At 40.1% G+C, this 13,693-nt stretch overlaps 1 protein-coding gene across 1 annotated transcript; it reads right to left on the reverse strand.

Annotated features, from left to right (window-relative positions):
* Window positions 1-5,166: 5,166 nt before the first annotated feature.
* On the reverse strand, window positions 5,167-8,585 carry nudt21 (nudix hydrolase 21). The gene is made up of 6 exons (XM_083914401.1): window positions 8,335-8,585; window positions 6,658-6,858; window positions 6,513-6,576; window positions 6,338-6,427; window positions 5,825-5,900; window positions 5,167-5,682 (listed from the first exon to the last, which is right to left on the reverse strand). Exons 1-6 carry the CDS (start codon window positions 8,460-8,462, stop codon window positions 5,537-5,539), a joined length of 705 nt encoding a protein of 234 aa, XP_083770527.1. The 5' UTR covers window positions 8,463-8,585; the 3' UTR covers window positions 5,167-5,536.
* Between the last annotated feature and the right edge of the window lie 5,108 nt (window positions 8,586-13,693).

Raw genomic sequence — 13,693 nt, forward strand, 5'->3', positions numbered from 1 at the left:
CCAAAACAATAACTATACATGATGACAATATCTGCACTATGATGTTCACCATATCCTCAAAGCAATTTCAGTCAAAAACAACTGGACTGGTTGTTTGTCTAGGAAGACGTTTCACCTCTCATCCAAGAGGCTTCATCAGTTCATGTACGCATCTGACCAGGCTGGGACTGGACCAACTATCTGGTGTGGAGATGCAGGTATTTAACCTCTCACAAGGCCGATGATGTCACTGACACCCTTTGTGCTCCAAATGCCCACGCCCGTCGTTAGAGTGACAGTCGTTGGTGGGCAGTTGGTTCGACTTCGTTAGTGCTCTATTGAGTCTGAACGACAGTCGTTGGGGTCACCCGGGCCATGTGTGAACAGTTGTCCTTTGAGGTTAGATTGTTGAATCTCCTGGGAAGGGATGAAAGGGCGGCATTGTAAATTGGAGATAAGTGGTGTCTCAGACCCCCTCCTCTGTTTAGCGATGGTTTCTACACTTTTACATAGATGGCTTCTTTTACTCCTCTTTCAAACCATCTGTCCTCTCTGTCCCACTTGGACTTGGAGCACAAAGGGTGTCAGTGACATCATCGGCCTTGTGAGAGGTTAAATACCTGGATCTCCACACCAGTTAGTTGGACCAGTCCCAGCCTGGTCAGATGCGTACATGAACTGATGAAGCCTCTTGGATGAGAGGTGAAACGTCTTCCTAGACAAACAACCAAGTCCAGTTGCTTTTGACTGAAATTGCTTTGAGGATAACGATGACCTGGACACATGAGAACATTCACAGACTATGATGTTCACCAACTGGGTTCATCTCACAGTGGGAAACACTGAGCTCAGGTGGATTCAATCTCAATGTGCAATAGTAATATTTGTCCTTTGTGTGAATTTAAATTATTTAAAAATATTGTTTATATTGTTCTTGTTATTCTTATATATCACATTTCCCTGTATTTATATTGTTCATATTTGTTCTATATTTAGTACAATTTATAGTTTCTAAGTGATGCTTCTTCTATGTTTGCTATCCACTTTGCTGCTGTGAAAGGGACATTTCCCCTTTGTGGGACTAATAAAGGAATATCTTAATGAATAGTAAACATGTGATATGTTAGTTTGTCGCAACTCCAACGCCTGTTTTACTCTAAATATTGACATCTTTTACTACTGAATATGTTAGATTTGGATTGCTTTCAAGCAGAGGTGTCGAAAGTATTCAAATTCATTACTCAAGTAGAAGTATAAATACTAGGGTTTAAAAATACTTCTAGTATCAACTTAAAGTGCAACTTGCAGGTTTTTTTTTAAACTAAATTGACATTTAACCTTTCTCTTAGATGACCATTTGAAAAGTTAATGGAGGATTTTTTTATATTTTACAAAACATATGGGCAGAAATCGGAGGTGAAGGTCGTTTTGAGCAGCGCTTCTAAAAACCTTTTTTTAACATCATACGTCAAACGCGTCATATTACGTAGAAGAAGGGAGTCATCTTCGCTGTCAACTGTACGATCGTAGGCGATACTAGGTTTGAAGGGTTTTAGTTTTTCTGTAGTTTAACATTAAATGCCATCATGGTGATTTATTGTATTTGTAAAGGAGGCACAAACTTCAGCCTCTAAAGACGTAGATTACAAGAAAAGAAGTTTTTTACTTAAGTAAAAGTGTAAAAGTACTGGTTCCAAAACTACTTAAAGTATAAAAGTAATGCCATTAAGGACAAATGCTTGGGCCAAGCCACAGGGGCCTTGAGTGCACTACCCCACCTCCCTAAGGGCGCACTCACACTGTCCATCCGTGCTTAGAAAAAACATTTTTCTAAAGGCCATAATGACCATCATGTTATGTTAAAATGTTGATGTTGAAGTTGAGTTTTTGAAAGCCATTAGCTCGTGGTACATGCAGACCTTGCAGCGCATCAAAAGGAGTTGTAAACGATTTATGTGGAAAGGTTTTTTTGTGTGTTTTTGAACGATGAGAAGACGCGATGAAAACAAGCAGAAATGAAATAGGAGTAACGATTTTAGATATAAGATGTTTACAATACTACTACTCTACTGATACTGCTTATCGATCCAGTACTTCTACGGTACTAGTTATCTGTTCTTTCTTAGGGAAAAATGTAAAAAAAAAAAAAAATTAACAAATAGAGAATTGAATAAACAACTACTTTATTTTGTTGTAGAAAAGATAACAGCAGAGCCTGTCGATACTAAGGTATATGGAAATCTTGCCCCGGGGCAAGTTTAGAACCGGGTTTCCATACCCATCCCTTGTAACTAGTAACAAAATATAAGGAGTAGAAAGTTCAGATAATCGCGTGAAAATGTAACGAGTAGAAGTAAAAAGTTGCCTGAAAAATTCTCCAGTAAAGTATAGATACCCCAAATTTCTACTTCAGTAAGGTAACAAAGTTCCTCTGCTTAGTTCAAATGTTTGGGACTCAAGTGCGATCTTGCTTTGGCAGCATTTAAGATATATGATGTACTTTTTTTTAAACGTCTTTCACTTACTAACGGACCACTCTAGTCTACACTGAAGTGTGCATGATCACAGCCTCACAGCCAAAGTCAGGAGCTGTTCTTTGAAGCCATTGTTATCATCTGTTTTCCTTGGATTTGACTCTAACAATAAATACAGTATAACAATGTTCCAGTACGTGCTGGGATGACCCTAAAAAGGATAAGTGGTTTAGAGAATCGATGAGAGGATATTATATCATGCAGGTTATATTTGGAAGTGGACAATCATCCATCCACAAAGCATTAAAATCTAAGTGAAACATACTCACTGCCTGTCCCATTGCTCGTGTGTGGATGTAAACTGTCAGTACATAGTGTGTATGTTGCACATATTAACTCTAGACATTAATGAGTGCTGGATCTTAGTCACTCAACTGCCTGGAGGTAGACAAACAGCTAACTTCTCAATGTGACCAGTTCTTCTGTCCAACACTTAAAGGTACAGGCTGCACACACTTCAGCTTTTCAGAGCTTAGTCTCACATTAACTTGGGCCGATGTGTTCGTAGATAATTAGAATTTCAGCCTTATGAGCTCTGATAGTGACTGAACTGAAACATGTTGGTCTGATTAGGACATCTTTGCCTTTCTCCTGGCTTCTACAACCATACAAAACAGCAGCATTTGATGGTTTTTATCATCAGAAATGTTCCTGATTATTATATGTACTTTCAGTTGAACAGGTTAATATTATTAAGAGAGAGATGAACTGAAGAAATAACCAAACTTAGAGCTTTAGAAACGTAATAAGTATCAGTCAGACACTCAGTTGCTCTTTGGATTTTATAAAAACATACTTAAAGGACTGCTTTATTAAAAAGAAAAAACACAGCATTGTTACAGGTTTACAGGAAAACGCAACAGTGTTTGTTTAATCAAACATTGGCCACCTCAGAGGACATAAAATCAGACTCTTAACACGCTGGAATACAGACTTGCGTTCTACAAAAACTAGCAATTTGGTTAAAAAACAAACAGACGCATGACATTTTCGGTATAAACACCCCCGTGGACTGTCAGTATATCTGACGTGACAAGCTTTTCTTTCGTGAAAGTTGAGCTAAAGATGAGAAGTATATATTTTTCTCCACACTGTCTCTCATCTTCACTCACACAGGACTGCACTCACAGAGACAGCCAGACGTACTTCTGTTCACTCAAGTTAGTTGTAAATGAAGTTGAACCTATAAAAAGATAATTATTAAAAAATGCAGTTAATGTTAAGAGATGGTTTTCACAATAATGACATAGCATTTTTTTTTTGGGTCCAATTCATTTGCTTGTTATTGTTTTTCTTCTGTTAAAGTAACCTGTGGAGTTTTTTATGAGGGGGTCGTAGCAATGTGCCAACAAAGGAGGCAACAACAAGACTGAGGGAAGTAAACACACATAACAGCAGAGTTAAAATACTCTGCATAAATCTGCTCTCAGTTGTTTTATGAAGAAGGAAATGCATCCAACTTTGGATCCTTTGAGTTTCAGTGAGTGGCAGTTTATGTAAAGATAAAAGAAAACTCCACAGGGAACCTTTAAGCCTTGCTGCCGTCATTTCCTGTTTTGAGGAATTACTTCGGCAGCACCATCTGATCATTCTCTTGTGATATTAATTAATTTATTTGCATTAAACCCGTATCAGCACATTTAAAGTCAAAAAAGAAATTCTCTGCAGACCTGAACATGTGACCGGTGCATCGGAGGACTGTGCAACTCAATAACAAAAGTGTCAAACTCCTGCTCACTGCCTTTCATACGTTACTTTTATTTTCTAACTTATCAGCTACCTTGAATCTGAAAATGCTGTGCGTACAGTCATGCGTCTCCTTTTGCTTCCTGGTTTGTATAAATACGCTGTGGTGCAGTCTTCAGCGGACACTTCAAAAGGATGGTTGCTAGGGCTGGGCGATATGACAGTATCTATTTATCGTCTAAACGGTGTAAAAATGTTTAGCGGATATATTTTTCTATATCGGGATGTTGAAAAGCCATCGGCCACAGTGCGTTAAAGCTGAATTCGGTATCTTTTTGTTTTTTCCATTTGCTCTAAATGCAGCTTTATCCAGACAGCACAATGAGACGATCTGTGACAAAGTGACGTCGCTCCGTCTGTTTCTGCTCCTGACGTAACCTGCTAGATTCCACTGCGCCCGACCATTAACCACTCAGAGCCAAGGAGTCTGACAGTGTCAATAACCGCTCATGAACTCCAAAACTAGGCAGCGCTGATCAAGTATGAACCATTTACATTAAAGTTACTGTATTTCCTATTTTTAGCAAAGTGTTTTCAGAAACATTTTAGTGTACTGTTTAGCTATAAAATGTGGGTGGGGCTTGGTTTCGTCATCCAGTGTCAGACTCCTCTGCTCTGATTGGTTGTTTTTCTTCAGGTGTGGTGGAAACTAGCAGATGCCATTAGGAGCAGACAGGGTACAAGTCTTTTTCACAGATCGTCTGTTGCATTGTGCTGTCAGGATATAGTGACAGTTTCAGCAAATATTAAAGAAAAAGTATTTTTCATTGAAAGTTACCACTTAAGCGTTAATAATTACCATTTGCACGACGATCCTTGTACGTTATGTTTATTTTGTATTAAAGTTCTTAATAAAATGAGAAAAAAACAGTTCTTTTTATTGTCATGTATTTAATTCACACAGGAATATACAAAAATAGACTAGAAATAGACTAATTGAATTACCAGAAAACATCGTGATACAGATATGAAATGACATGTAATTTAGCCATATCTCCCAGCCCTTACGGATACTGTATAAAAAAGCTGTGTAGTAGTCTCTATAAGCATTGTGCTTTCACTGTTACTGGTGTTGGTAAAATTTTTATTGTACATTCCAAACATCAAAGAAACATGCTAACCAATTAGTTACAGGTACAGGTTTTGTCAGCAATCTAACAGAAGATCCTTGATACAGACTTGATACAGATTCCAGCCCTTCAGTTTTTTAATTTGGCCGGGGACAATAAACAGGTAAAAAAAGGAAAAAACAAAACAAAACAGTGTTTCAGTTCAATTTAGCTACTTACACAATGACATAAACTATACCTGCTCAAAAGCTGTGGTAGACTGGAAATGATTGGTCCATATCCAGGAGCGTTGTCATACAGTTCAAACAACGGTGCTGCCACCAGTTTATAGTTCTTGGGGACGGCAAACAGCGCTGCGGGAACATGAATCACAGGTAAAACAAGAAGCAATGATGCAGTGGAGCTTTTTTTCATGAGTCTCCTCTGCTTTTATTTATACCTCTGCAGTTTATTAACACTAATATATAATTATTGAAGTCATGTTGTGATACTGACCTTTTTCCTGCAACTGGACCAGGAACAGCTTCTTATGCTCCTTAGGTTTGGTGATGTGAGCTGGAATATACGGATACTGCAAAACAAACGACTTCGGATCAGTTCACATTCGTACTCACAGATATACTACGTCACGACTGATGGACAGCAGAGTTTCATGTTTCATTCTGGATTCATGAAGCAGTAACATATGTGACTGATGTGTTGGGCTGATTTCTACGGTGCAGCATCTCTAAAAGTAAAACCGACCAAACCGAGTGGAAACCAGACTTTGTCTTAATCTTTGAGAATGTGACACGTGCCTTACTTCACATTAGTAACAATGGTAGGTAACAATGAAAGTAGGATGACAATGAAGTCTCAAAATCATATATAAATATCTAAATCGGTGCATATTCATAGAAAAAATGCTCATTGTTAACGCTACACCGCTCTTAAATCAAATATTTAAAAAAACAGTATCTATTAAAAATGTTCCCTTCCAACGTGCCATTGTCATCTGCGTGTACTAACCTGTGGAGGCTCAAAGTTGGGGCGCCACCAGTTGCCGATACAGTCGTCAATCACCCAGTCCTGCTTCACGCCATCTTGCCGTCCGAGGATCTAGCATCAAAACAAAAGTTAACGCACATAAACTCCACAGTAAACGCAGCATCAAGACGCTTAAACTGTGCCGTGATGTAGCTACCTCCGTCATCAGGCGCTTCAGACCCTCCACCTCGTCTTCTCCAGGACTCAGCTCTCCCCCGGGTCTGCGGAGAGAAGTAAACTGTCAGACGGCCGATCAGTTTAAGACTTCAGCTGCTTCGTACAGGAGCCTCTGAATTACTCACAGTTTGAAGAACGTGGTGCCCAGCTGCAGCAGTAACACGTGAGGCAGCCTGTGTTCATGGACGATGAGAACGCCCTCCACTGTCCTCCGCATGCCCATCTTATCAAACTCTTCACGCATCCGCTGGAACCGGGCGGCCACTGAGCTGTCCTTCTCATACAGAGGCTCCTTGGTGCCGAACGTGTAGTTGGTTAGAGGGTAACTGAAGCACAAACACACACATGAAGCGTAATTAAGCGTGACCAGGGATCCTTACGGTGTGGTTAATACCTACATGTGATAAAAAGTAAAGTGACATGGCATCATTTTGACTTTCATGATATAATAAAGTCTTAAATTAAATATTTTTCTGATTTTTAACTCGGCATCGTAATTTTGATCATCTACAATTTTGATAACTGATTAAAAGTGTTGGTTGCTAAAGCCAAATATATTTAGTTTAATAATGTGTAATAAATATATATATATGTATTTTCCCATTTGAAAAGCTTAAACCAGTGGATTTGTTGGCATGTCCGATTTTTAAAAAATGGCATAAAACGATTAATTATAATAAAAAAATAGTGGTCAATGAACTGTCGTATGACTATTTGATAAGTTCTACTATATAATCAATAATAATCGGTTATAGCAATAATTAAAAACATCCCTTTTATTGAAAAGATTCAATATAAACATTTATTTTCTGACATGTTCCAGAGTTAAACACAATACCAAAAATGTATTTCTAAATGTAGAAGTAAAAACAACACAAATTAAAAATTACAAAGACAGTAAAACATAAACAAACAAACATACAAACAAACAAAACCGTATAGGGTCTGCTTAACTTAGGGAGTGAATCTGAAATACCTAAAAAGTTGAATAGTTTATTTTTGAGTTTTAAGTTTTCCAAAGTGATCTGAATCTTTAAAAATATAAAAGGAGGGTAGTTTGTTAAGCAAAATAATTTTATGGATATAATATTTAGCTAAGATAATGATTAATTATTAAAAAATGAATTATATACATTTCATATGCCGAAATATTTGGGATTGTTATGGATTTATTATAAATACACCTTTGTTACTATTACATTTTAAAAAACACTAAAATTAATTTTTGTTTCTACATTTAGAAAAAAACATTTTTATTATTCTTTATTCCTTTTACTCTATTTTTACTTTGTACATTTGGATTTATGTTGTTTCATTATTATCATTCCTACATTTAGTCATGCATTTTTGTTATTCATTATTCCCTTTTCTATGTTTTCCTGTGTTTGTACATTTTAACTGATGTTATTTCATTATTATTATTTCTACATTTAGATATACATTTCTGGTATTGTGTCTAACTGTGGAACATTTAAGAAAAGTGATGTTTATATTGATTTTTTACAATAAAAATGTAAAAGGATGTGGTTGCTGTGCTAAATATGAGAAAAATAAAGGCTGTTAAAATAATAAGCATGTAGATTTGTGTCACATACAGTTTTAAACCCTGGAACATGTCAGAAAAGTGAATTTTTGTATTGATCTTTTAAATAAAACAGAGCATCCAGACATGTGCGGACCCCGGACCCTGGTGTGTCCAGGGTCTCCCGGCTCCATCGTGATGACCGTTCATAGACTGAACATGTTAGATGGATTAAATTAGCTTTATTAAACATTAGCACTGCTGCTGCGCATGAACTCACAGGTTGATGGTCCTCTCCAGAGCGAGCGGTTTGGCCGCCGTAGGCCCGCTCATGTATTTGTTTCCAAACTGAACGGCTCCACCGCGCGGCCAGCCGGTGGACGAGCGGTTAGGAGGCACGACCGACATCTCTGGATCCTCCTGCGGCTGTACCTGGGGTGGTGCTCGGCTCGTAGCTCGCTGGACTGTTTTAATACCAACAGAAACTCTCAACTATTGTGTGAACGAGCCACAACAATGTCTCCACCGTCGTTTTTTCCCTCGGTCCTCCTCCTCTTCCGCTTCCGGGTGGTGAGGTGCGGGTTCCTGCCGCCCCCCACCAGCGACATCTGCCGGTCCGGAGGGTGGACATCAGCGGGCCACTAGATTTGGAAAAAGCACAAAAAATAACAAAAGCAGAAGGAATATCTAGAATGCATAGATCCACTGGCGTGCACCAGGCCTGGGGGAGGAGGGGGGGTCGCCTAGTGCTCGCAGTCGTGCTAAAGTGCCCTCATGGCAGCCAAAACGTGTGCTAAAGTGCCCTCCAGGAGCCAAAAAACGTGCTTAAGTGCCCTCGTGGCAGCCAAAACACCTGCTAAAGTGTCCTCCAGGAGCGAATACGTGTGCTAAAGTGCCCTCATGGCAGCCGAAACATGTGCTAAAGTTCCCTCGAGGAGCCAACACGTGTGCTAAAGTGCCCTTTAACAGCCAAACGTGTGCTAAAGTGCCCTCTTGGCAGACAAAATTTGTGCTGAAGTGCCCTTGCGGAACCAAAACGTGTGCTAAAGTGTCCTTGAGAAGCCAAAACGCATGCTAAAATGGTCTCTAGGAGCCAAAATGTGTGCTAAAGGGCCCTCATTGCAGCCAAAATGCGTGCTAAAGTGCCCTTGAGAAGCCAAAACGTGTGCAAAAGTGCCCTCTTCAGTGGCGAGGATGCGCTAAATGCGCCCGTTTTTTTTCCTTTTCGCCCCTGCCCATCAAAAGGTTGATGCATGCTTCTGCATAGACCAGACGCTGTTCAACTTAAAATGCATTTAATTTAAAAAAATCTGTTGTCATAAACACATATGAGAATGGACTTTGAACAACCCCTTTGAATCAAATCAACCTTTATTTATATGGCGCTTTTCATACAGAAAAGTATCGCAAAGTGCCTCACAGAGATGTACAGAAAAAGAGAAACATCAAGTGTAAATGTGCAGTAAAACCCATTTTTTATTTCAAGTTAATATCCTCTTCTAATACCAAGAAAGCTATCAAGACTATTTACTATTTATTAGTATTTATTTAGTTGTTACGTCTACTTTGCAAATCAATAAAAAAGTTGATGAAAAAAAAACGATTTGTGAAAGTCTAGCGAGATGGTTAAGGGTCGGCAAAGGTTCGATCAGAGATCTTCAACAGCGGGTCCTCAGAGTTTCTGCAGGGGGTCAAATTGTTTGACAGTCTTTCCAACGTTTTTCTTTTTTCAAAAATAAGTCTGAAAATGTACATTAACATGAATGCAACGCATTATTAGCAAAGATAAATTTGAGAAAAAAAATAAATAAATACATTTACACAATCTTGATGATGGACTCACATGCTTATAGACCTTTTCAACGGAATTCCACTGCTAGGCAACAGCCTTGGTCCTTGTTAACTTCCTGTCAGCTGATGTAATTCACATTCACTCAACAGGAAATGAACTAGGACTGTTTAGGAATGTTTATGTTTACGTTTACATCTTTGAAAAGGTCTATAGGAAAGGAAGCCATGCAGAAATACAACTGAGCTGAAGGATTCAACGTGCCTTCCACGTGTATGTTTAACATTAACATAAATATATGAATATGTTAATAATAATTATTCTAATATCTTAGTGTTGTATGCACCATAAAAAGCTCTGTTAGGCCTAATTTAATATGCACCTCAATGTAATACAGTATTTGTAGTAGAGGGTCCCTGTTCCGTCTCTCTGTGAGCTAAGGGGTCCTTGACCTGAAAAACGTTGACGACTCTGGGGTTAGATGGTTAAGGTTAGGCATCCAAATCTAATTGTTAAGATTACTATAAGTGGTCTGGAAGCAAGTCTGGCAATGGTTTTTGCAAGTTTTCACAAATCTAGACCATCTAGACAAAACCGTAGTTGCTGTGTTGTTGCCAATAATTTAACCGAATAAACCCAAAACAAACCAGTGTTTTTTTGTCATCTGTCTGCCTCTAATAAAGGACTGGTGCTCTCTTATGTTACGCATACTTAAAGGAATACTGCACCCCCAGAATGATCATTTCTATATCGATTACTCACCCTGTGTTACCTTGAATTCTTGAAGAAAAATCTGTTTTTTCCTTGGATGCCTCCACGGGGAATGAAGAACAAACAACTATTACTTAAATTATTTACACTCCTCTCCTCCCGCAGGCCTTTGATCATTTTGAGGGTGAAGTATTCCTTTAAGGAGAAGTTTGATAGTACACCTTGATAGTTTACTTGACATTTTACTGCATTGCAGAGAGCTGTTGGGGTCCATCACCAATCAAAGGGCTCAAACACTTCTAAAAGAAGGAAAAATGCACATTTTTAGAGTACATGTACTGCAAAATTAAAGGAGAAACTTCTTTCATTTTCACCTGTATACACTCGTCTCGTCCAACACCTGAAAATAGCTAGCAAATGTACTTTGAGTTGAGAGTTTCTTGTCAACAAATATGCAAACATTTACGCATTAAAAAAGGGAAAAAAAGCAGCGACGATGACTCAGTCAATTGAATATTCCATTTAATAGTCATAAGTATGTCTCTTTTCCATCTATTGTAAACATTGTGTATTTTACCACAGTATTTGTCTTATGGTACATAATCATACGTGCAATGCAAAAATTCAAACAAAAGTTAAAAAAGGACAAAGACACTGCTGGATTTGTTGATTACATCACACCAAGGGGATCTCAGTTCTTTGGTCCAGTGGCCCACCCTTCATGGTGTGCTGCTGTAACGTGGTGGTCCCTGTAGGATGTCCCATGGACCTCCCCCCCTCCTTTACCCTTTACTGTGGTCTCTCCTGCCTCTCTCACAGTAGTTGGTCCCGTGGTTAGCAATTTCTTTATTTTTGAATTACTTCTTACCCTGGTCTTGTTTTTGACCTTCTGTCTCGCCCTTGTTGCTGCACAGCTCAGCATCTTTTCCCAACGCAGGTTCAGCCATTCCCCCTTCTGACTTCATTCTGTCTTCTTCGGGTTTCACATTTTCTTCCTGCACGTCTTTCGTTATCACTTCGCTGTCAGAAGCCGGGGCTTGATTCTTGTTTTCATCCTCTCTCTCCTTCCCACCGTCTCCGGCTGTCTTGCTCTCATCTGTCTCAGTTTGCTTTCTCTTTTGAACCATCTCAAGCTCCTTACCTGCTGTTGAGAAAGGAGAATCACAGGCCATTTAACATGCATGTATGTGTTAAAGCAATAATTGGGTTATTCCTGTTATGCAGCAGCATTTCTGTCCCCCTGAGTTACTTCCTCATATTTTCTTTAAAAAGCAAATGTAAATATTGATAGAAAATGGTTTAAATTATAGATTTAGGGGTCCTTTATTACATGAACAGGGAATAATGCACATTAAGTTGTTTTTTCAGTATACATGCTTGATTTCAGAACATCACCACTGCAAAGTAATAAACGCCTACAGTAAAATGATAAAATACTAAAATTATTCTATAATTATTTTTACTAAATTTTCAATCATGTCCTTTTTCCATGTTTCATGTTAATCTGTTTGTCACTCTTAAGTTCCACCCTAATGGACTAAATTATTAAGAAAGTTGGTCTGATCAAGAAAAAACATTTGATCGATATATTAATTCTGTTAAATAAATGATATACTAAATCTTGACAGTTTTCCTGACAGTTGAACATAACTGAGAAAATCTCTTTTTTCCCCAAAGGTTTTATCGCCAAAATGTCGCTGCATAACAGGAATGACCCGAATACTCACAGAACTGAAAACGTACCTGTGTCCGCAGACTCTGCACTGGATCTTTCTTCAGGAGATGTCTGCACCTCATTTTCTTGGCCGGGACCATCTTTAGAGGAGGCTGCACCGCTCAACTGGTGAGAAGGAGCACTTGAGTTATCAGTAGTTGGTGTGAGGGTAGTGCTGGCGTCGTTAGTGTGAGGGGGGTCTATGTCAGGCAGGAGTGGGACGCAAATTGCAGCCGTGGTAGCTGAACTGGTGGTGGAAGTGGTGTCTGCACGCTTTAAACTGGTGGCGGTGGAAGTGGTGTCTGTGGGGTTTGTTTCACTAGAAGAAGTGGAGGGAGCAGAGATATCAGCTGGGCCAGGGGTGGCTGGGTGAGTGATGGTGGAGGCGGAGATAGAGCTTGTGCGGTCGGTGGATGTTGGGCTTGTAGTGGTGGTGGAGGAGGTGGAGATGGTGGGAGGAAGGGCAGAAGAGATCAGGGCGGAGGGAGAGGTGATGGAGACGACAGGTGAAACTGCAGTTGTAATAGTATCACTTGAGTTAGGAGGTGAAGATGTTGTTTCAGTGACCGATGAAACTAAAGTTAAAGAGCTAGTGGAGGGGACTGAAGTGGGAACATCACAAGCATCAATAGCTGAACTGGTGGTAGCACGCAAGTCTGGTGTTTCGTCTGACATGCTGCTGGAGGGGGAAGGAGCCGGGGTGAAGACAGAAATAGTTGCATCACCAGCAGCAGCAGCAGGAGGAGGAGGAGTAGCATCGACTGAGTGGACGCCATTTGACTCTGGGGAATTCGATTTAGCTGTTGATGTTGTGGAAACCGAGCTTTCATTGCCGGGAGCAGAAACAGTTTCTGAGGTTGTGATGGAAGGCGTAGTTATTGTTGTTGGGTTGGAAGTGACAGAGAGACTTGGAGTGATGGAGTCACAGGAAGTGGAAGGAGCCGAAACGGTTGCAGGGGGCTCTGTGGGTGTGGTGGTGCTCGTGAGGGTTGTCGGAAAGATGGTGGTGGGTAGTTCAGTGGTAGTAGTAATAGCTTTGAGGATGGAAGGTTTGCTGTCAAGCTCTGTAACGTTGGCGGGCGTAGTAGCTGCTGCAGTGGCGTTAACGAAGTCAGTGCATATATGTGTGTCAGACGGAGGTGCGGTGCCTGTAACATTGGTCGAGTCAGGGACTGGGTTTGAGGTTGTCGGTTCAGTAGGGGTGGTGGTAGTGATGAGAGCAGGAGCAGCGGGGGTAGGTGGAGCCGCAGCTGGACTCGGTTTAGTGGGCGTGTTTGTCTCCCCTTCCTGTATTTGGGCTAGCTCGTTCTCAGGTGTGTTGCGGCCAGATGTTGTCGGGGGTGGACCTGGCTTGAGAACGGGCTTCGGAAGCAGAGCGGGTTTCCCAGCTGACTCGTGTGCTGACATGCTGGGACGGATTTGATG

Source organism: Echiichthys vipera (genome assembly GCF_963691815.1).
Source record: "Echiichthys vipera genome assembly, chromosome: 1".
Taxonomy (NCBI): Eukaryota; Metazoa; Chordata; class Actinopteri; order Perciformes; family Trachinidae; genus Echiichthys; species Echiichthys vipera.

Excerpts from the sequence above, each read along its gene's own strand:
- nudt21 (XM_083914401.1), bottom strand. The coding sequence starts at position 8,462 with ATGTCGGTCGTGCCTCCTAACCGCTCGTCCACCGGCTGGCCGCGCGGT. Across the intron at positions 6,859-8,334 it reads CTGGAGAGGACCATCAACCT|TTACCCTCTAACCAACTACA; the intron begins GTGAGTTCATGC and ends TTTGTGCTTCAG. Across the intron at positions 6,428-6,512 it reads TGAAGCGCCTGATGACGGAG|ATCCTCGGACGGCAAGATGG; the intron begins GTAGCTACATCA and ends TTTTGATGCTAG.